The sequence below is a fragment of the Sitodiplosis mosellana genome, unplaced genomic scaffold (genome assembly GCF_009176505.1).
Source record: "Sitodiplosis mosellana isolate CC-2019 unplaced genomic scaffold, AAFC_SMos_1.0 Smas_scaffold_3, whole genome shotgun sequence".
In the NCBI taxonomy this organism is placed as follows: Eukaryota; Metazoa; Arthropoda; class Insecta; order Diptera; family Cecidomyiidae; genus Sitodiplosis; species Sitodiplosis mosellana.
In genome coordinates, this window is record NW_022595246.1 from 10,218,007 (window position 1) to 10,241,543 (window position 23,537).

The 23,537-nt window shown below is 37.5% G+C and overlaps 1 protein-coding gene across 2 annotated transcripts in view; it reads right to left on the reverse strand.

The window, feature by feature from the left end:
• Positions 1-5,275, reverse strand: part of LOC129565679 (mucin-5AC) — a 69,550-nt gene extending 64,275 nt beyond the window's left edge. Inside the window, exons 1-2 of one of the 2 annotated variants that reach the window (XM_055440793.1) lie at positions 5,132-5,275; positions 2,907-3,491 (exon numbers count right to left, since the gene is read on the reverse strand). In XM_055440793.1, the coding sequence (XP_055296768.1) occupies positions 2,907-2,964 (58 nt within the window). In that variant the 5' untranslated portion in view covers positions 2,965-3,491; positions 5,132-5,275. The remainder of the gene's footprint in view (positions 1-2,906; positions 3,492-5,131) is intronic. The other variant, XM_055440794.1, reaches the window with a different exon arrangement.
• Between the last annotated feature and the right edge of the window lie 18,262 nt (positions 5,276-23,537).

Sequence of the window (23,537 nt, forward strand, 5' to 3'; positions counted from 1 at the left end):
AACAGCTCGAAGGTGCACTCACGCAAATCATAATTTTGAATCTCTTCTCGTCGTTAGTTATATATACACACACTTACGGATTAAATTTTTTTCTTGGCTGGCTGGCTACAGCAAACGAATGAAGAAAAAAAAAACTTGCAAATGAATTCACTGGTTCACACACGCGCTCGAAAATTATTCTAATGCACTTATAAATAATTTCAATAAAGTTAATCTCAATTCGAAATTCGAACAATAAAAATGGTGAATTATAAAATATGATGAATGAAAATGAGTGATTGAGTTGTGTAAATTGATGCACATGCGGGTTTTAGAAGCAGCAAACACAAAATCAAAAAAAAAATCAAAAGGATGATCACGTAATGGTTTTCGCGATTTTCCCACACACATACTTTGACACTAATTACACATTAAGAAGAAAAACAATCCATCGAGTTCATCGCTACTTCTTCTAATGGTGCATTATTTTTTTTTTCTTCGGTGAATTGAAAGTGATGCTCAAACCATTTAAGAAAATTCCATAAATCATCGAAAAAGGAGTGATATTCCAATGTTTTGGTTCTCTTCAGCCACAACGGCTGGAAAATTGAATGCCAGACATGAAACGCGTTCGTGCGTAAATTTCTCTTGAACGAATCGGCAAATATTCGGCCCGTGTGTTCATTCACTTCGTTCGATTCCATTACACTGTGTTCAGCGTCTAAAATCCAAAACTCGCAAAAGTTCGTTCATTTGCTGATGCAATGACATGCAGCTGAATGAGAAGTAGCAAGAAGTAGAGAAAAAAAACGCTACGCGAACAAGCTGCAAAAACATATTTACACGCATGTAAAATGCAGTTCACATGCGAACAAACGACTACGACCACGGCATATATTGACTCTCGATGCTGTAGATCGCGGTGCAGCCGAGGAGAAAAAAAGTAATATATGAAATGAAAAATACGCGTTCGCTCGTCTTAGAGTTTCTCGTGAGCATGTTGCAAGCCGAAACAATATAAAAGTCACATACTACGAAATCGATTAACACAGATCGAGCTAGAGCAGAGCAAAGTGCTTTTGAGAGTTTTGCCTTTGTTGTTGTTACAACTGCTGTGGCTGCTGTTATTTGATTATATTATAAATAGTGCAATGTGATGCGTTTTCCTTGTTGATATTTTATTCTTACTGAGGGTAAAGCACGATCCAACAGACAAAGATGACAAGATTGCAATCATCATGATGTTTCTTCATCTCCTGTGAGTGTGTGTATATCTGTCTCACTGTTTGTTGCATTTGTTTTTTCTTTCTTTCTTCTGTCTGCTGATTTGAAAACTTTTGCAAATGTTTACACTTTGTGAGTCCGATGTTCAAGTGAGCTGATTTCGTGGTTTTGCTCAACTGTCTCTTTTTTCTCATTTATTGTTGCATACTTGACATCACCAGAAGTTGTCGTGCTCATTGAGACGTATTATGGGCAAATGCCGTGGTTACACTCTCGCTCTTGCAGCCCATTGCATTCCATCTTCACCACAAACACTCGCACTCGCACTCACACAAATCATCTCACTCTACACATGACACCTATTACGCAACTACGTAAAGACGATGACGACGAAGAAAAAAAGCCACAAATGACGATGATTTAAATTGAATCGAAAATAATGAAGAGAACCAACGCCACCAATGGATAATGGTCACCTTGAATGCATCCGTTCGGGGGCTCAATTTCAGTAGCTCAAGCACGTTCGCTAATTACTTTCAAATACTTGGCCATAGCAATTTGTACATTTTCTATTCTGAACATAGTCATATCGATTGCGGCTCGCGCATATTTCATCAACTCGCCTGTCATATTTCACTCTCGAAAGCGTTTCGACCAATTTGCTTGTGCTGTACACACACAAACACACACATACACACGCGCGCGCTCAAATTACACACAGTCTTACAGTCTCCTGATCTCTCTGTCAATGGCTCTTGTTTCGCCCTCCTCGTTTCTACACTACATGTTGCTGATTTGTGACTTGCGACACATGTCAAAAACCGTTTTTGTCCACATTTTTTTATTGTTAATTAAAGTTTCCAGTCTTGGGATACGTTTTTTTTCTCTCTCTTGCCATTGCCTCCAATGTCCACACATCGGAATTTGATATTTTGTCTGTGCAGTTTTTGTTGTTGTTGTTGTTGATAAACGAGAACCGTCCAGCTGAAAATATTTCACAGAGTCACAGCCACCAAATTGGAGAACGCCGTTTCTCAAGTGAGAAGAATGAAGAGTGTTTTCGTTTATGGTTTACCAAGCATATTATCTCCTTTTTAGTAATCATATTAAATCGTTTAAAAAGCGCGTAATTAATTGAAAATGCCCAGAAAATTTTCCGTAAATTTCGATTTCATTCTGTGGGTCTGTTCGGACTGGTAGATGAGTGTATTTATAATGCAAACTTTTATTTGGTTGGCAAAAAAAAACGGTTATGAGCTAGAGCTCACCGAACTTCATTTGGCTCGCGGCGCAGTTTTTTTCTCTCCATTAATTGAGTGATATTCCGAGCGTAATTTTCATCTCACTTTAGTGTATTATTTCAATTTTTCTTCTTCTCTCGTTTCGCACAAATTTCAACGCGCCATCAATGGGCCATTGTTATATTTGTTTGAATCACTTTTTCGGTGTGTGTGTATGAGTGTATGTTTGAATGAAATTGAGCCACGGTCAATGCAATGAATCACAATTCATTGCCCCAGTGCTAAATTTGACACAACACTATTTTTAACTGCGATATTTATAGTCTTTTCTTCCTTTATTAATTACTATTATCACGACTCGTGAGCGATGCGTATATTTTATTTTCTTGGACGAATTGTTCGTTGTCGCTGGAACCAGATACAAATGAAGGAAGATAAAAAAATATAATATAAAGCATTTACCTGATTGAATACATAGCAATAATCCAAGTATGAAATATATTCCGAATGGTTGCCTCATTTTCACTTTTTTATGTCGTCGGTGCTACTGTCTTGTGTGTCGTCTATCTTCTTTGTGCCGTTTCTAGCGATGTTGTTGCTAAAAATTTTTCGTTAGTTCACAGTTTTTTTTTTATCAAACTTTATTACTGTTTCTTTCTTTTTCGCTTGAATTCTTATTGTTTTGTTTACATGAACTTCAGTTCTTTCGGTTTTTTTTTCCTTTGTCTCTTTCAAGTCTTGTTCGATTCACTAGATTGAATCGAATTTTCAAACGTTTCTCTTTCTCTGTTCAACACTTTATTTTTTTCTCTCCAATTTGCTGTGATATCAGATGATTTTTTTTCTTTGAAAATTTTGTATTGTGCACTTGATTTAAACGACAAGAAAACAAAACTGTCGATTTTTTTCTTATTTTTCATCTATGTTTAAGATCCGTTGACAATGTTTTTTTTCTCTCATTTGTTTTTCTCATTCCTATTTAGTAGCTGCATGTTTGTTGTTGATGTTGTTGTTGTTATGCGTATATTCATCTATTTCAATTTCTATCTATTTCATTGGAACAGATTTTGTGCCGGAGAAGAAAAAATAAATTAGCCACGAAATTGAAAAGAAGAGAAAAATTTCATGAAAATGACCATAATTTGCGTATGAATCCGCTGGATTTGCATATGTATTCGATTGAAAACGGTAGCAGAAGAGAAAAAAAAGCAGAATAAAAGAAGAAATTAATTCAGAGCCGCTTTGTATTGAGAGTGATATAGCGGAAATAGATTCGAAATCGGAAGAAGTGAAAATGTATGCTTGTGATGGCCTGATGCTGGTGTTGTTGTTTTTTGAAAAGCGCCAATAAACAGGGCCACCGATCAATCGGAATTTACATCTTCCTCAACATGCACACACACACACACACACACATCACATCGCCGAGCAAAGAAACATACACCACTCGGTGCACATTTTTCGTTATGCACTTACTAAAAATGTGCTGTGTACCACAGACAATTAGTTTCTTTCTTATTTTCTCGTGCTTGAAATCAGTATATAGCCACAGAGATCTCGTAAAACAACAGAGGCGAAAAATCGATTCATAGCATAAAAGAAAAAAATCTCTTGCAGAGACCATGCACATTGCACACTCTCTGCGATGCACTGTTGCTGTTTTCCTCGATTTCTTGATCATGCACACATGCACAATATCTATTTATTGATTTTGTGCTTGTAATTTGCTACTCCTAAATAATTCATGTGTTACGTTTCGTTTCTCTTTTGAGTCAGCATTCGATTTGTTGAGTCTAAAAGGCTGGTGGCTTCATTTTGAATGATCCAAAATCACTTACTGCAAACAAAAAATAAAACACACTCACACTTACATAAAAGCACACAATAGAAGATGCACTTAACCAAATGCTCGGTTAATTAAACGCATGCCATTGGCAAATTAAATCAAAAAAAAACCACACAGAAACTGAAACAAGAAGACGCGTGCGCGCGCCATCAAAAGAATTGCAACAAACTGCATCGTAGAAAGAAAGATAGAAAAAAAAACAGCACAAACACACTGCGTTTGAATCTCTTCTGAATGCTTGAATCAGTTTCACAGTCAAGTGAAGTAATTTGTCTATTCTTTTGTTTCCGCAGAGAATGCACCTCGACTGATGGATTGATGCTGATTTTGAAGAAGAAGAAGAATGAAGCGTGTGAGTGAATGAGTGTGTGGCGTTTTCTTTTGCGATATGTTTTCGCTGTCGACGAAGTTTTCCGTTTTCGATTTTCTATTTCCTCAATTCGCAGCAACACATGTGTGAAATCGACAACATATTCACGGGTTCTTCTTTTTTTTATCATATAATTTGTTTCTTCTTATTTTCATTTGTGAGATTCTCATATAGATAAATATTTTTTATGCATATTCAATCACTTTAACATTCAAAAACTCTTTCACGTTCTATCATCATATGTTTGAAGGGAAAAAAAAATGTGATTCGCTTTGTGATTCAAAATTCTATAGCCGTTTCAAGTTTCTCTAATTTAATTCCACACAAAAAATACGCTAAATCAAATTAATTGGATTTCTAAACCAAAAATGTTGAAACCACGCAAAATGAACAACAACAACGAAATAAAAAAAAATAAAAATTATCAAAACTTTTGAAACTAGTTTGTATAAAAAAGGTAAAGAAATTCACATTGCTTGTTGCTGTGTGTATATTCGTTTTATTTCTAGTTTCGTTTGTTTTGTGTCCAAGACGGTGCCACTGAATTCGGTGTGAGTGCTTTACAGTTGAGCACTTTTCTTCGACTGAATGCAAAGCACCTCGACTCAACATCGCAATCTCTTTGGCAGAATTGCTTTGGACAAAGTCAAACGCTTTACGTGCGCGCTCCATGTCTCTGCGTCAATGCGTTTCATGTTGGTTTAGTGCGCGTACACGTAACGTTACCTTGTAGCCGTTGTCGTGTTAACGGTACACACGCGCGTGTTCCATCAAGCGCAATCCAAGCGAAAGAGATAGCGAGAGTGAAAAAAGCCCGTTGATTTTATTTAAATGACAAAATGTAATGACAGAACGAGCAACGGAGCCGCTGGAGGAGAAGTTAAACCGTAAAAAAACAAAATTGGTTCAGATCGATCTTAAGCGACAATGTGTGATCGGTGGTTCGGTGGGGATGGTTGCAGCTTTACCGCACGTACAAACACGTGCCTGTTACTCCATATGCCTGTCGAAGTTCAGAGGACCGTAATGCAGAGCAAAGCATAATGTAAAGCAAAACACACACACGATCGATCTTTCTCGCCACTAGACGTGCTTTACTGGTACAATTCGATTGTCTGCATTCGATATACGTAGATTTTTCCAAATGTTCGGTGCACTTTTTTGCACTCTCGATTCGCTCGACTTTTGTTCGAGCCGTTTGTTATTTTGGAACCGTTTGTTTGTTGTTGGTGGACTTTAACGCTGTTGTTGCTGCTTGTTTTTCGGCAAGCTTCAAGCTTGCACTGGCATTTGCGCACCACCAAATCAAATACCAGCAACTCATTTGAAAGAGAAAAAAATGTGCAATTTGTACACACTCAACGGAATTACCTGTATGCGGCTGCTGATGCTGCTGTTATTGTTGTTGTTGTTGTTGCAGTGTCTTTCGTTTCTCTTTATCGATTGCATTTTACTGAACGTGTTTTTCATATGCAACAGCACTGTGTTCGGTCGAAAGATTACTCTAAAGGTTTGTGTGATTGAATCGAAAACTATTTTCAGGTTTTTGACTTTATTTCGACTCGATTTATTGTTATTAGATGATTTTGATGTTTACGATTGCAACTTTTTTTTTCATCGCTTTCGTCGTATGTGCGTTGCATGCAGTTTGTTGGACGACAGCAGCAGCAGCAACAACAACAAAAACAACAACGGTAGTAACATTCATCTCCGATGATCATACAAGACCTTCCCAAACGTGCATTAATGTTGTTGTTCGTCTCTCGTGTGCGAGTCAATTTCAAAATTGCAATTGCGTGATCTGAACCGGAGGCGAGTGAAAAAAGCACAACAATACCAAAACGAAAAAAAAACAAGAGTGCGGCTCATTGATTCAAGCACGTTAATGTATGCATCGGAGTTAATTGGTGCTTTGGTTGGAACTTCCACACGACAATGTCATTGATTCTCAGCACACACACAGCCGCATTCGGCGTGGCGAGATGCGAGTAGTGAGAAGTGGCCTTTTACCATGCATCGTCCATGCGCTCATGTGAATCTCACATATCATTTTTCCGAAAATCTATTGTTTCATCTTGAATGCACCACGTCACTTGTTTAACACGATGTTTTTATCACGGTTCCGCGGCCCCTACCTCCATGAAATTCTATCTACTCCTTTCCATTGAAGCAACAGCATCGGCTAACAAATTAGCATACAAATTTATGGCATTCTTTTTGGATTTCGAGCGTATCGCATTTGACACAAAACAAAGTTATTTCGCGAGATATGTTTACATTTCGAGAGATTTGTAGCTCGCGTATCTCTCCACATATGTTTGATTCCTCAAAAATATGCACCTTCATCGTGCGGCTAGAATTCCGAATAGACCATGAGCAAATACAAAGCAATTAAAATGGCGTTTTTGTTTTTGTTTTCTTCTGTTGTGTGTCTGTGACTGCGCGAACACAATTCGTTTTGTGGAAGAAAAAAATGAGGCAAAAAAAAACAACAATACACACAACAAACACACAATAAATCTTGACTCCTGACGCAAATAATGCCTGTCTCTCACTCATTGCTCGCGAGCGAAGACAAATGTTCGGAAATTTATGCGTCTCTCGAAGGTTATAACTACGGCATTTCTCATAAATGCATCTAAAATTGTTAATTTGCGTATGTGATTTGGCCATGCTAATTATAGTGTGGAAAATAAAATACAATTAAAAAAAATGTGTGTTCGGTATTGTTTTGCACCGCGGAGAGAGAGAAAAAAAAGAACGGGCTTCTTGAAAGGTTCCGTCAAAAGGGAAAAAAAACACGACCATATCAACCAACCGAACACAATTGGCTACTTGTTGTAGCAGATCAATCAACTTTGCACGACTGCCAGAGAATAAAAATCGCTTTTTATGTAAGAATGAAACCAATAAAACGCTCATTTTATGATGGCTATAAATCAGAATCTAGTCAAATATTGATACCAGTTCACACGGAAACGAGACGAACAAAATGAAGTGAATTGACAATCGAAATGGTCTGGCCACTTTCAATTTGAAATGCCGTAATTTTATCGCTTAATTTCATATTTCGTGTCCGAGTTCGACGACAGAGAAGGATAGAGACTTGGCACATGTCGCATGATCAATGGGCAATTGTCACCGGGGCATTGGAGCGACAATTGCGGTGCATTGATTTCATTTAGCAACAGTAACATGTCATGCACATTCTGAGCTTTGTTTCCTCGTTTTTTTTTTTGGTTTCGTGTTTTTCTGTCGACAAGAAATTGCATGCAGATTGACAATAAAGGTGAATAAGTGGCAGGCAGGCAGTGAACGAAACGAATAATTGACGTATTAATCTTTGCATTGAACAATGGAATTTATTCGCTTTTATTGCGAATCACGCAAAGGAACGGATCGAACGCGCGATCGGGCTGGATTGGCGCAAATCAAAATTCGTTTTGACAAAAAGAAAACCAAAAAATCTGCAGCATGCGCGCTTTGCTTGCCACTCGCAACCATACACATTCGATTTGTTCAAATTAAATATAAAACCGCTTACTGTTTTCAGTTGAAATAATGGAGTAAAAAGAGAATAAATTGCAGAGCGATTAAAGGTTAAAGTAATGTCGGAAAATTGTTTAATTCACACACTGTACGTGCGCACGGGACGAATGCCAAGAGACACGATGCGCGCACCCAAAGACTTTGGTCTCCAAAATAGTATGAGACACACCGAATGACGTAAATCTAGTTCGCTGAATTGTGTGTGTGTGTGTGTGTGTGTGTGTGTGTGTGTGTGTGTGTGTGTGTGTGTGTGTGTGTGTGTGTGTGGAGCAAAACGTCGTGGGTTCAAATTTGGTTTATTTATCTGATCTGACGAGAAACAAAACACACACAGAGAGAATCAAAAACCGCTTAAAATCGTTAGTGGCAAGCGAAAAAGAGAGTATTTCGGTGTCGAGTCGGCCATCGGCATACGCGCATGATTTCCATGCGAATCGACCATAGTTAGTCATTTTGACTTATTGCGCAAATAGTTCAACGAGATTATTCGAGGTGACAATTAAAAGGCGTGATATTTTTCGTCTATTATTCTTCATATTCGCCTCTATATATTGCAATTTGAGCACATTCCATCGGTCGCATTAAATCGGTAGCACGTAAATGAAGTGAGCAAAGAAAAAAAAGCGCTCATAAATTTCGAATCAACCAGCCGAATGCCAAAGAGTTACAATGAAACAACACAACAGCTACAACTTAATCTAACTAAACGGCGATTAAATAACTTTCCAAATTTCAACAACAGCTAAATATTATTATTATTTTTTTTTCTTGTCGAACAAAATTATGTTCAATGTGTTTTGTTTTTCTTGCTGCTTTGGCTTCACCGCTGTCTTTAGCCAGTCAAACAAGTTGCATTATTTGTTTTATCGTCTCAGTTTATTTTCGGCGCTTCAATTTTCTTCTTCTTCGTCGTGTTTTTCATTCACGATACATAAATGATTTCTAACCCGGCAATTACCAGCGATTACGTTGGCAAAAAAAGTATTTTTTTTATCTGACTTTTGATTTCATTTGTATTATATGAATCCTGGGCGTTAAAATACATGAAATGTACTTTTCGTCAATGTTGTTTTTTTTAAATCTATTTCTTGTTTCGATTAAGTAAGAATACAATGACTGTATTCATCAAAGAAATCAGTTGCAGATATGCGAAATTTTGTGTCGATAGATTTCCAAACGTCACACCCATTTACAAAATTAAATCCATGGTGCATGGGCCTTCGTTCTCTTAGATTGAGCGAGCGCAAAAAATGCGAGTGAATCAAGAAAATCGAGAAAAATTGACGAAATAAATAATGATCGAATATTTATCGAATGACCTTGATTGAAGGCGGCGGCACCGATGGCTCGCGCGCGCACATAGCCGTATATGCACACAGAGGCTATAATGAATGAATAATAAAAGAAAGAGAAGGCAAAAACACGGCACAGACAAAACAACAATGAGCCATAAAACGAATCAATCCATATCGAATCTGGCCGATCGAACCAACGATTTAAATAAATATCTGATAATCGTTGTTTCCTCAAGCGGTTGGGCTGTTAAAACAAACGCGTCTATTGCACATCGGGAAAGAAAAAATAATGGCGTTTAATCGTTTAAAATACGAGCAATGCTATTCAATTTGGCACTAGACTTAAGCGATAGCGGCAAAGGCAGCAGCGACTGCTCATAATTTCGATATTTCGAAAATTCTCATTTAGCACAGTACAACGCAACAATTTTCAAGATCTACCCAGATCATTCGGGCAACTTGGATTCCATTCAATTGCAAATACCGTACTAAATCCACACAATGGACCTTAAATTTATTATCATTTATGTTAATTTATTTTTGTACCATTTTATTGCGCTCGCGCGTTCGCGCTATTTCTTCACTTCAACGAGTGAATTTTTCATCTTGTTGTTTGTTGGTGTTTTTTTTTTCGGGAGAAATAATTTGTGCGAAATGACACTCAAAATGGTGTGTTTGTGTGCCTATGTACGCCGTTGCGTACACTTTGACGAGAGAAAAAAGACCGCCGCAATACAAATTAGTTGATAATTAACGATGTGAGCATCGTAGACAAACATTTATGTGGTATTGTTGTTTCGCATAAGAAGAGAAGAAGGAAAAAAAAACTACCCACGCGTTAGACCAAGCGCCGCACATCAAACGCATATACGGATATACTATCTCTACTATCGGAAATTATGATGATTGGACAGTAAAACTCGCGCGAGCGCGTAACAATGTGAATGCAACTAGTCATTTATCACGGAAAATTACGACGAACCGAGAACAGATCATAAAGTACCGCACATGCATCGGCTACCACCACCGCCGCCGCCAAAGCTGCTGCTGCTGCATAAGTCGCAACAAAAGGAAAACAAACTAACGATAAATTTAGACTTTGTGTGCATATTTTTCGCTCTCTCAGTTTGCACTTTTCATATGGTGATTTTCATTTGGCCATTTTCTGCAACAGCACCGCAGTGAGGTTTATGTTCGATCGTCGACAGTTTGACACAATGTTGTTGTTGGTGTCGCGGCAGCCAACAAACCGCTTGACTTTGGGTGCCATATGAAACCCGCACGATTACGACTTGCAAACAATTTGTGTATGTTCCGCATTTGACCTCGTTACTTTTTTCACTCTTGGACTTCGAAATCACGCGGCTCGCATTATGCTTTTCTCGCTGCACGGTTTTTTCTCTCTTCTGTCTTGTCGTTGCCATTACCTTCAAGTAATATTTGGGAACTATGCTGCACAGATTATGGCATTCGCATGCATTATTCCTGCCTTGCATTTTTTTCGATTTTTTTTTTCGCTTTTAATCGTCGTGGAAAATACTTTCTGGGTGCTGATTAAAATCAAAACGTCGATATTATTTCATATGAATGTAGTGAATGTCGGTGCAAAAATGGTAATTTCTATTATGATTTTCGATTGAGAGCGGAAAATTCGAACCGGTTTATACCTTTTCCTTCTCAATGCTCTAGAAATGCTTTACTTTCAGTTTTAAGCATTCATGTGTGTTTGTGTTTCTTTTTTACGTTCAAATTATTTTTAATTACTGTTTTTTTTTCGGCTGGAATTCTTATGTCGTGGTGAAAAATGCGTTACAAAAAGCTGTTACAAGTAATGGGGGCTGACAATTGGCAATTTTTTCCTCCTGCTGTTTAAATATTTTTTGAAAGAAAAAAAGTTCATTTTTTCTCTACTTGCTGGTCGAAAGCATGTCCGTGTTTAATGGGTTGACGTTGCACTTAGAATGAATGCAATGCCTTGATTGATTATTCTTTCCAATCAAATGTTCACACTGCATGCGACATACTTATCGAACTGTATGCGCCCGGACCAAATTGCAGCGAAGAAAAAAATGAAAAATGCCTGACTTATTCACTGCATTTTATTTATTTTTCTGTCCACACGTTTAATTCACATTTTGAGTGTTCGCATGTGCATTTTTGTCGCTGCGAAAAACTGTATGCAATTTATTGTATTTTGTCATTGCCATAAATCCATGAAACGACACAATCGATTTTATTGATACGGTCTAAATTAGCCAATTGGATTTGTTGGGGTTTCTCAGTCCATAAGCACAGCACACCGAACAGGATAAAAACCAAACTCTCGAAAATGAGAAGAAAAAAAAACCACCGACAAACAATCGGTACAAAATTATTAATCGCCAATGCGAAAAGTGACTGCGCTCGCGACATGATTACTATCGAATTTGTTTGTTTTTCCATGAACCGCACCCAAGACACCCAAGCTCGAATAAATCTCATAGAATTTTATGTGTGTGACACGTACGAAACAAACATAAAAAAAATCACAGAAAAACAAATAAACAAAATTGGAGACAAAAAGAGATCGGTATGGAAATAAAATTGGACGAATTATTGGGAACAATAGCGTATATTGTCGCTATAATGGTCAAACTACCGATATATTCAAATGCTCAATTCGACTGTTTTATTAACAACGGTGATTAATTGCATTTGCGATAGGTGAATTGTTTTTCTCTCTCAAATTCTCTATTTCAAATATATCACCAAGATCAACAACACACAACCTTGATGTAATTGATTTTTGGTTTTGTTGTTATCGTGAACCACCGTGCACAAAACGCTCTCTTGTTTTCGCACACAATGGTGAAACACACTCGAAAAAAAGTGATTGGATTTGTTTAATTGAATTAAATATTTTAATTTTGGTGTCACTTTTTATGTACATGCATAGATTGTTTTTGGACATTGGCAAAATCAACGAAAAGTCAAATTGATTGAATTCATTTCAGTACGTTGCACCCTTCGGAAATGACAGAAACTTTATGACATTCTGGAATTTCAAGCATTTATTACACCGAGACCGAGGAAAATAAAAAAAAACAATTGACATATTTTGATTTTCTTTCTCACGATTTTTCTGATTCAGGGCCAAAGGTTAAGAGCATTTAAAAACGCAAACAAATAATTCGATCACACGGCACAGACCAGATGAATTTCGCCTCAAGAAACAATATCCGCAAATTGAGTGCTTTTAAAAAAACAGCGATCTCGTTTGTTATCTATCGATGGCTTTTTTTTATCTTTGTAATGTGAAAAATGTGAGTTTGTTTACCTTTTGTAATGTCAGCGGGACAAGAAATTGAAATCAGTATAAAAAATGGAAATAGCTCAAAGCTACCCGAAGTTAATAAATGGCTGTAGGCAGTCTTGTTCGGTAAAAGGTGACACATTTGATGTCAATCTTAAATCTACGTACTTCCGTGAACGATCTTGACCACTCATCAAATTCATCAATTTCACTACTGAAACCAAAAGCTGGTTAAAAACGAAAATCGATTCTTAATCTAACGCATTGATACATATCTCGATTGACGCTCCAGATTTGGCCACTCTCCTCAGAATCGCTGAACTTTCTAAATGAATTAGACTCGCAAATGCTTCGTTCCGAAAGTTCCGTTCTCCACCGTCGCAGACCAACCAAATGAAAGTTTCATTTTGATGATCTTGATTCCGATGTTCCAATTGATGCATCATATTAGCAGTTTGTAACATTCTTTTAATTACAATCTTCACTAATTTTCGTCATTTTCTAGCCCATTTTCCTCATTAATATAATGAAATGTTTGGAATGGAATGGAATAATAGAAGGTGGCGGCGGATTTATGCTCTTAATACATGTTCAATGCAAAAGAACAACGGTTGATCTTTCTGCACGAATTCACTTAAGCCGTTGTGTGTGTGTGTGTGCGATACATTTCATGAAGTCTTTTCATTTTTTTTTTTGGGGTGTTGAATATCGTAATTTCATTACTCAGCATTACGTGCAGATTTATGGATTGAGTTTTTGGCGAAATGCCGGAACCCGAGTGTTCGCTATGGTTGGTGTGTGTGTATAATTCGGTGTCTCTATATTATGGTGATTGAGCCGATTTTTAATTTGGCATTAAATGTGTCAATAATTTGGCATTGTGTGCGGTCGAATGCTGAAATGCTGCGTGGCGCACAAGGAGAAATAACCAACAACGTGCTTAATTATCAAACATTAAACGGTGGCTTACATATAATTGATTTGCACCATATATTTTATTTTCCTTCTTTCATGAGCAATTCTTATGTACAATCAGTTGATAAATTGCGTCAGCAGAAAATAAAATACAACCAGACATGGGCGAAAACTTTCCGTCATTTTCGTCGAATAAAATGGTTCAACCTGTCGATCATTCGGTAAATTATTTCCTTTTAAGCCGTTTTTTCTTTCGGGGTAAATATTTGCTGAAAGCGATTAATAAAATTATCTGTAATAAATCGGAAGGCAATTTGGATTTTGAGGTTTTTTTTGCACACAAAAGATTTTGGTAAGCCAAAAAGCCTGGAAAAAATCAACGCAAAAGCGGAACAAACGATACCGATTATTGATCGGTGATGTGAGGTAACTGGTTATCGTATTGTTTATGGAATTGATTAAGGCTTGTGGCTCATTAGACAAAAACCAACAATTCATTACTCATCTGACAAAATTACCAAACCATTTCGATTATTTCCAGCGGTTTTTCAAACCCAAAATGGTTTACATAATCAAGGGAAATTCTCTTGTATCGATTCAAAAGAAATACGACGATGACATCAGTTGAATTTACAAGAAGTCCGCAATTGTTGTACAAATTGCGTACGTCTGGACGAAAACATTGTTCAAAATATTTGCACGCCATGAAATAAATAAGATCAAGTTTCTAGAACATGCGAACCGTTCGAATTCTGTTGCATTTCGAAAGTATTTTTTCTACGAAAATCAGGGCGGCGGTAACCTTTCCGCGATGCATCCTTCACATAACAAATCAAAACCAAAAGTAAAGAGTATTGTGCATACATGTTGCAATAGCCGATTAAGCGACTGCTGCAACAGTAAAACGACAGCACAAACATTTGGATATGCTCACGCGCGCATCGCTCATCTCAATATCACGAGGAATAGTATACGCATCGCATCATCCTTGGTGGCTTCTTTTAAATACTTCTTTTTCTCATCTTTAGCAAGAGTAAGTAAAAGTAGTTATATTCATTGGCTTCAAGTATTTTATTACTGGCAGTAAAAACAAATTATTATCGTATTCCGTGCAATTGTCGCATCATCCATTTTCAGTGCGTACTTTGCATAAGCGAAACTTGACATGCAAACATCGACGAAAGATGAAGAGAAGCGAATAAAAAAACAGAACGCGTGCATCGTAAAATTTTTTTAAAGTGAAGATGAAAAGTTTAAAAATATCATTATTCGATGGCTTTTTACGCGATCCAACGTTTAATTTGACATTATTGACTATATTAAATATCACCATCAATTTACTTCAATGGCCATACAACCAATATTCTTGTCTCTCTTCTTGTGTTGGTGTGAGAAGCGATTTTTCACAATGAGACGAGATGCGAATATCATCAAATTTACTGGTTTTTAAGCAGCTTGAAAATTGAATTTCATGCAGCGCAATCTAAAAAAAAAATACCAACGGTTGATGATGATTGTGCGCGTGAATGTTGTTCACCGCCGTTCACATGTCATCTTTTAATTAATACAAAGCCAATGTGGAGTAAAGATTGCAGTCGCGTTGGGCCAACAAAGGAAAATGAATTTTTGGAAACAGAATCGACCTCATTCCAAAGACTTGTCGCTTATTTGGCGCACACACAAATCAGGTTCAAGGTGAGAGACTGAGAGCGATGGGCGTCGCTATTTTTAATGTCGTTTTTTGGGTTTTAAGTAGAAGATTATGTAGTTTTATTTTTTTGGTTGATAATTCATTTTTGACCGATGTAAAATCGAGAAACCAACATTGTGACTCATGCCATTTGTGGCGGTTACGAGTTTCAATTTACCATTTTGACGCATTATTTGGTGCGGTATTTGGTGTAACCTGTTTTGAATGCCGACTCCAGACGACGCCAATTTACCGTAGTAATCGACGAAAATTCCATTTGCAAGTGACAAATCGGGCTTCAAAAACAAAATGCTATCTTTTAATTTAAGATGTCGACGATAAATTTATATTTAAACGTATTTTGTTTGACAAGAACTTTGAGGTTTTTATTCTTGTCGTCAAACCGAAAATCATATTCGGTTTCAAACGATATTCAATTTCAAAATATTAATTGAAGAACAACCGCAGGCATTTAGCTGCAACAGCAACGAAATAAAAACCACCGAAACACGTTCAAATCGATTAGGATTCAAACGTGCAAATTCTAAATTATGAACGCAATCGGAAATACGATCACTTGAATCTGGAAATGCAGCAATGCAGCTCGATGGAAAAAAGCTTTAATCGTTCCCGACATGAAAACCGTGCACCGAAAGGCCAATTGCGTTATACGCGATTAATCTCTCATTTATCAAGAGACAAAAAGGTGAATTTGTGCGATGTGTTGTTGCAAACGACGTGTTCGCGTTTTTCCTTCTCTTTCATGGTTTGGCGCTGTGTCAGTTCATGGTGTGCCCACTGCAATACGAACAAAGAAGTTGCTTTCGATTGAGATAGGGAGATAAAAAGCCACATCAACATTCCGTACGATTAAATGCGCAGTCAAAAGACAAACGATTCACTGATATTTCTAATAAATTTGTTCCGATTTGCCGAGCAAACGACGTTCAAAATTGAAATATTTACCAAAACAAAATAATAAATGTGGCATTTTTTTTGCTTGCTGTCGGAAAATTGATGGCAGCAAAGCGAATCGGGTATTTCAACGGCACACGAGCAAAACTGACAGAGAAAAACCAGCGTATTGCCGGCGATGGATGCATTCCGAGGTGTACGTTCAATTGAAATGTGCACTCGCGCAATGCGCACACCGCGAGAGAGAGAGAGAGAGAGAGAGAGAGAGAGAGAGAGAGAGAGACGACGACGACGACGACGACGACGACGACGGAATGAAGAAAAACAAATTAAAAGATTTGATTTAATTTTTTGTGCTTCGTTCGAATGTCATAAATTGAGCTAGAAACCGCACGCTATCGACTGCGGTGCGCCATCACAAATAACACAAATCGAAGCGGGCACAAAAAAAACCCAAAGTAACATGTGAATACGCAAGACGAGGAGAAAAAAAGGCGAGCGTTCGCACGTTGCAATCACATAAATTGTTGAAAATTATGTTTCTGGCTATTCATTTGGTGGCTACGAATTGAAAATGCACAGAGCAAAAGTCTACGTAAAAATTTGATATTCAAATTGAAATTTACGTAAAACGAGAAATGTCTGACAGTCAAAATTAAGTGAAACAAATGTGAAAAACGCAGCCCATTACAACGCGTCGCTGCTGAATGTGGATTTTTCCTTTTTTATTCGAATTTTAGTTTGATTTGCCGAACATTAATCATGCAAACCGAATTTGAATTTGCCATAACGTCGAACATTGAGGCGAAAAATGTTTAATCAATTGCCTAGCAGCTCATTGATCTCGATATGCCGGCATTTGATGCAGCAACCAGCTGCTGCTGCCGTTGTTGCTGGTGCGTGGAATTCTCGAAATGCTTCAGACGTCGAGAGTTACTGTTGAGCATGCATTCGAACAACACAAACGAAGAAAATGAATTTGAAATCGGCGATTGGATTGGTTTGAAAACATTTTTTTCTGACCGTGGTAAAAACCATACCGAAAACACGCTAAAGTGTTAAAAGATTTATTTCGTAAATGGACCTGTATTAATCACTGCACACGGACCAATAATAGTTAATTATATTGGCACGAGGTGCTTATCGAACATTTACATTTGTAATAGCCACACGGTCCCGCGCGCATTCGATTCCGCCGATGTTTTACCTCAACGAAACAATGTTTTCCTCAAATTCAATTAGACATTTGATTGAAAGGCAAGTGGTCATTACGTCGATTGGCGTTTTTCCTCCTGTGGTTTATGCACGCTTAAATCGTGCACATGTCGATTTGGTTTGAAATCTTGAGGTTTCGATTTAGAAGGACTCAATCCACGGTACGTGTACAACACTGACCTTTCCGGAAGCCCCCAAGCTACAAAAAAAAATCCGCACTCATTTGATCTGATCTAATCCGATTCAGACAATCACATTTCTATGCATATCCATGATTTTATCTCATTATTTTCTTCCTCGTGTAGCTTTTTTTGCTCTCCATTTGATTATATTTCCTTTCTCATTTGGTTTCCTCTGTGGTTCACAGACTGAATTCAAATGGAAAGACATGTGTTTAGAAGCGGTATAACGCAATTATGTAAAACTGCGGCGGAAGACAATGAAAACGAAAGCAAAGTGTTAGTTAGGCCGTTTACCAAACCGCACTACAATGAACGAAATCATTTGAAAAATTGAATTGTCACATTTGATTTGCATAATGGTGTCATTATTATCGAATAAGCTCGCGCTTAATACTGTAATCATGCAATAGTACAGTGTCGAGCGCAGCCTGAGTCAATCGACCGACTATAGAGTTTGGCCAAATCATGTTTCCAAATGGCATTCATTCAAATTTTTAATGGCATTTTTATTGAATTCCATCGGGGCTGCACCTACGCTGATGACCACAGTAATTATGGATTTTACACTTCATCCACTTACATTTATCTCGCGAGGCATGCCAGTATCTATGCGTCACACATAGAAACTTCATTTTCAGTAGGTTTGTGTTCATAGGCCGAAACTTGTTGACTGTCAACTTACCGTCAAATGAATTTGTAGCAAAAGCAATGGCCGAAAAAAAACAAACTGGCAAAATCATAGCAGTTGATTGAAAGAAGGGAAAAAAATGGTGTTTGTGATTTATTTGGTCAGTTAGGCAATTGGCCGAGCGTCGTCATTTTTATTCATTACCAAAAACGGCGCATTTGTTGACAATTCAATAAACAAATTAAAATAAGTTATGACTGGTGGGACTTGACATTACATCAAAATTATGTGTGTATACAGACGCAACCAAATTGGAACGAAGGCAACGAATTAAATTGTGACAATTTTCGTGATGGATATATTATGCATTTATGCAGTCAAAAGTGTAGCCCGTCGAAACATGTATTTCTTATTGCTAATGTGTGACAGGAGGTGGCAATTAAATTTGAGCTGAGCAGTGGCAGCAGCAGCAGCAGCAGCCATGAATCAGATTTTTACCTGGTTTGGCATCATTGAGACAAAAGAGTGCCCACATTACACAACATCATTGCAAAGCGAAATGCTTTGCAAACTGAGAGCATTTTCGAAATCATAATGACACTCATTCGAGATGTGTACATTTATATATATATATATGTCGTATGAAACTAAGCGGAAAGAATAAGATTAACCACCATTCTAATTCAATTGTCCAGTTGGTTTTCAGTATAGAATGACTTGCGTCCGAAAAAAAAGAGACAAAAAGGTAACTCCTTTTGTGTTCATAGAAGACAAAGCCACACGCGTGCGCTTATTCACAATTTACAAATTCGGTCACAATAGTATACCGCTAATAAGACGATTGTAATTAAATCTATCTACCACATGGAAGCAGATAATTGTTTTGCCAAATCGCTAAGTAGCCGTGTATGGCACATCGCAATCGCTCACTCACTTTCATGGTTTAATTTGATCTCCACCGTTTAGAATTCTTTTTCTATTGAACGGGCGCTAGTTTTGGGTCAACACCTTTTGTATTGTGTGTGTGTGTTTGTGGTAGTGTATCGGGTGCCAGTGTCTCGGATTTCATTCATTGCAACGCAAGACGGGCAGCGAATAAATGTGAAATCGCGGCAAAGAAACGAACAAAATACCGACGCGAAAATTGGAACTACAATTAGTTTTGTACACATTATTTTATTCGAAATGGTCAAATCGCCAGTTAGTCCGAGGGATTTTTGCGAAATTCAATAGCCACACTATGGTATTGGAGAGGAACGAAACACAAAAGCTTAAGAAAAACCGAAATACCAATGCACCGTCGACGCCGTCGCCAACAACAACAACCGCAACAATAAGAACAAAACCAAATTCACATACACATACGCAGACAATCGAATCGGAGTCGGAGAGCAGACATAATCGCATAGCGAATAATTGTAATGTCGAATATGTGGAAAACAAAAGCCAAAGCTATTCAGTGCATGAAAAAAGAACATATGCCAAGCACTCAGCCAATGCAATATTCCAATCGGAATGGAGGGAAAAAAAGAATTGAAATAAAATAAAAATAAAGCGAAAAAATAAACAACAGACCAACACACATACACACATTCACTCACACAGACAAGAGGAATAAAAGTGAAAAAAAGGCCACGCGTTAATTTAATATCACAGGTCATTCTCAGTGCATAGTAGCAACGGTAGAAAAAGAAGGAAAAAAAATGACTTGGACTTCGAGTATCTATCAGTACTGCGCAATCTTCTAACCGGATCAAAAGAGGCCCCAAAAAAAACAACAGCATACAAAAGGCTAGAAGTATGAAGCGGAAAAACGCTGCCGATTTGAAATTATTATTTCGTTAGTCTAACAAGCGTTTTGCGCTTGCATTCCCTTAGCTCGAGTGCCATTCGAAACTCTCGAACGGTGTCTCGATTTTTTCGTTTCATTTCGTTTTTTGTTTGTTTGTTTCTGTTGTGGCCAAAAACAACACAACAGCGAAGTAAAAAAAAAATCGCTCCATCGATTTCGAGATCAGAATACATTCATTCTGTTCGATCTAGCGATCGAAGCTGCTGCAATAACAGCAACAACAAAAACTGATTGTTTTCAAATTCTCAATGCAACGGTGCAACAGTAACAGCGACAATCACGTATCCATAAATGAATGGCGAAGCCAACAAAAAAAAAAGAACTAGCATAGCACAAACAACACATATTGAATCGCACACCGAAAGAGAGTGAGATAGAGACACAGAGAGAGAATGAAAAAAGCACAAATAAAATCGAAGTAAATACCATATAATAAGTTTTGATATAATCACAAGACAAATCCACGCTCTCGCACACTCACTGCGCGCCACGCCACGGCAGCGAAAGCGAGAACAGGCGATAGAGTGCAGCGAGTCGATAGACAGAAAGAGGTTGGTGCGCGCATATGAAATGAAATCAACATCGAACTGAATTTAATGTGTGCATTGAAAGTAAGAATCGACTGAAAAAGAGTTACTCAGTTGCCACAGTTCATGTTGAGTCGAGTGCTTGCAATGCGGCCTGGGTCTGTCTATATGCAGCAGCAGCAGCAGCAGCAGCAGCGACGACGACGGCGGCGGCAGCAACAGTAACAGCACAATATTATGAAACGTGCTCGACGAACGCGCGCGCATTCTGCACCGTGTTAAAGTGTATCGAATGATTGGCTCAAATGTAAAGTTATTCAAATTCGATCACTCAAAATTGTGCTCTGAGAAAAACCGGGCACACATTTCAGTATTTTTTTTCTTCTTCTTTTCTTTCTTTCTGATCTCTGCACCCTTTTATAATCGGTGTCTTTTCTTCACCGACCGATATATACTCACATATATGCGAATGCACTTTCAAGTGAGAAAGAGAAATGATGCCGAAAAAAAAAGAATTATGTCGACCAACGTCGTAATTCATTTTCTTGTAAATGAAAACATGATAACAGAAACAAAAACACCAATGCAAAACAGCAACGGCAGTGGCTGGCATGAGAGAGAGGGAGAGGAATAAGCCATATGAGCGAACGTGTAGTGAAATGAAAATCGCTTGCAGAAATGAAACGAAAAGAAAAACAGCAACCGCATCCATTGAGATAGTCTGGTCACTGTTTCTAATCAATGTAGAGCAAATGTATCATTTGTTTCATTACCTACTACTCCATTTTTCGCGATTTCCATGTTTCGTTGCCTATTTTTTTTCACCTTCTTCTTCTTTATCTCCGGTGCATGGTGTTATCGATTTTTTTTTAGTACATTTTCGATTTCAGTTTGTTGCTACTATTTCTATTTTTTTTTATTTCATTGAGTCGCAAATGCGCGCGCGCGCTCAACTGATTTCAATTGCCATTGCATAAGCACAAATTTGAATTCAATTTTTAATGGGTTTCTCTTGTCTCGACTCGACTCTTTTAGTAGCGCATATATACCTTGGTAACGGCTGCAATTTTATTTTCAAATTCATTTCATGTACTTTGTTATCGTTTTACTTGTACTTGTAAGAAATAACAACGCGCAATCAATAAGATCGAATTTGTTTCGGTGAATTGCAGTGTTTCTGCTTCTTTTTTCTCCTTTCTTGGTTTCTGCTCCGTTTTTTTTTTCTGTTGCTGTTGTTGTTGTTGTTTGGATTTTCTCTTCGGCTCTTTCGACTTTTATCTCAATAACATTTTGCGATAATCGCGCGCAGGAAACCAGATGCTAGAGCATTTGATAGAGTCAGATATCCGTTGCGCCAGTGTATAACATTAAGTAATTGTTCAACATCCGATTACAACCTGCACTTGATTGAATTTGTCGGAAAAGTAAGTGAAATATTTGCTTTGGAGATACAGCCAGCCAGCCACGTCCAGCATATATCAGCTGCAACATTCTTACAGCACTCCATTTCGCTCAGCCCAAAACATATCATTACATAGTTCATTTTTTCCCGGTTTCCCTCTATTTGTTTCTTAATATCTGTCTAATTTTAAGGCTTTCCAATAAATGTCAACATTTTTTTTTTCTTTCGTCTATATCGCATATAATATATAGTATTTATTATTGTTTCAGTGGTAATTTTGTCCGTAAAACACATAATTTTGAAGGCGAAGCCAATCGCCAACGGCAATATTCAAAACGATACATGTGTCGCACACTTTGCTCCACATCTGATTTATTCCTTCCTTTTACTCGAAAACTCCACATTCTCTCCAAAGCAATTATCATCTACACCATGATTATTATTTATATTTAGCAACGTCGATGTCGTCGTCATCGTCGTCGCCATCGTCGTTGTTGGTCTCTCGGCCTAAAACAAAACTGAACAAAACGGAGAAAAGCTGCAATTTCTATTTACTTGATTTACTTCGCCAGTGTATATGTGCGAGTGGGCTCTAGCATAAATTACGAAACGAATGGATTAAAAACATATAACATATTAATTGATACAGTTATTCTTTTTAAATGGCCCTTTACTCAATGACATGATAACAGACGTTGGACACCAAACCAACCATACTTTCGATATCCATTCTCCTGCGGCGATCATTTCTTTATGGTTTTTCGTTTGAGGCTAATCGCAATGTAAATCGATTATATTTCATTTTTTTTATGAACATTTAGCTAAAATGCCTTTGTTCCGCCCAAAAGTTCTTCGCTTTTGCAAAAAATTGAACATTAAATTGAGTCCATGATTGAACAAATTGGAGATTTTCAAAAAACTGACGCTATGAAACCCATTCAGATGAAAACAAAAAGTTGAACATGATATAAAATCAACCAATCATTTTTACGACATTTCAACTTTTCAAGAAGGAGAAAGGATTCAATCAATTGGATACAAAACTGGTTCAGCTTGAAGAATTTCATAAATTTCTTTTTATTGAAAATCGTTCCTTTTATTTTTTTTTTTATTTTTGGATCAAGGGCTTCGAAATGCGAATAAACAAAAATTCGGCGATGCTGAAAATCTCCTACTTTCATCTTCATTCTTGGGCTCAATACGAATCGCAAGAGTGAGAAGCATTTAGAATAGCGGTTTAGAAGCGGTCATGCTAATGATTGACATTTTCTCAGATCAGCTGATTCATTCAGATGTAATGAGAGTATGACCATTAAAAAAAGCCGTTTTGTGTTTAAAAGCGATACACGATGTGATTTCAACTTTAGTTCATATTTGTTCAATAGATGGAGACACTGGTGTGTTGCGATTGTGAT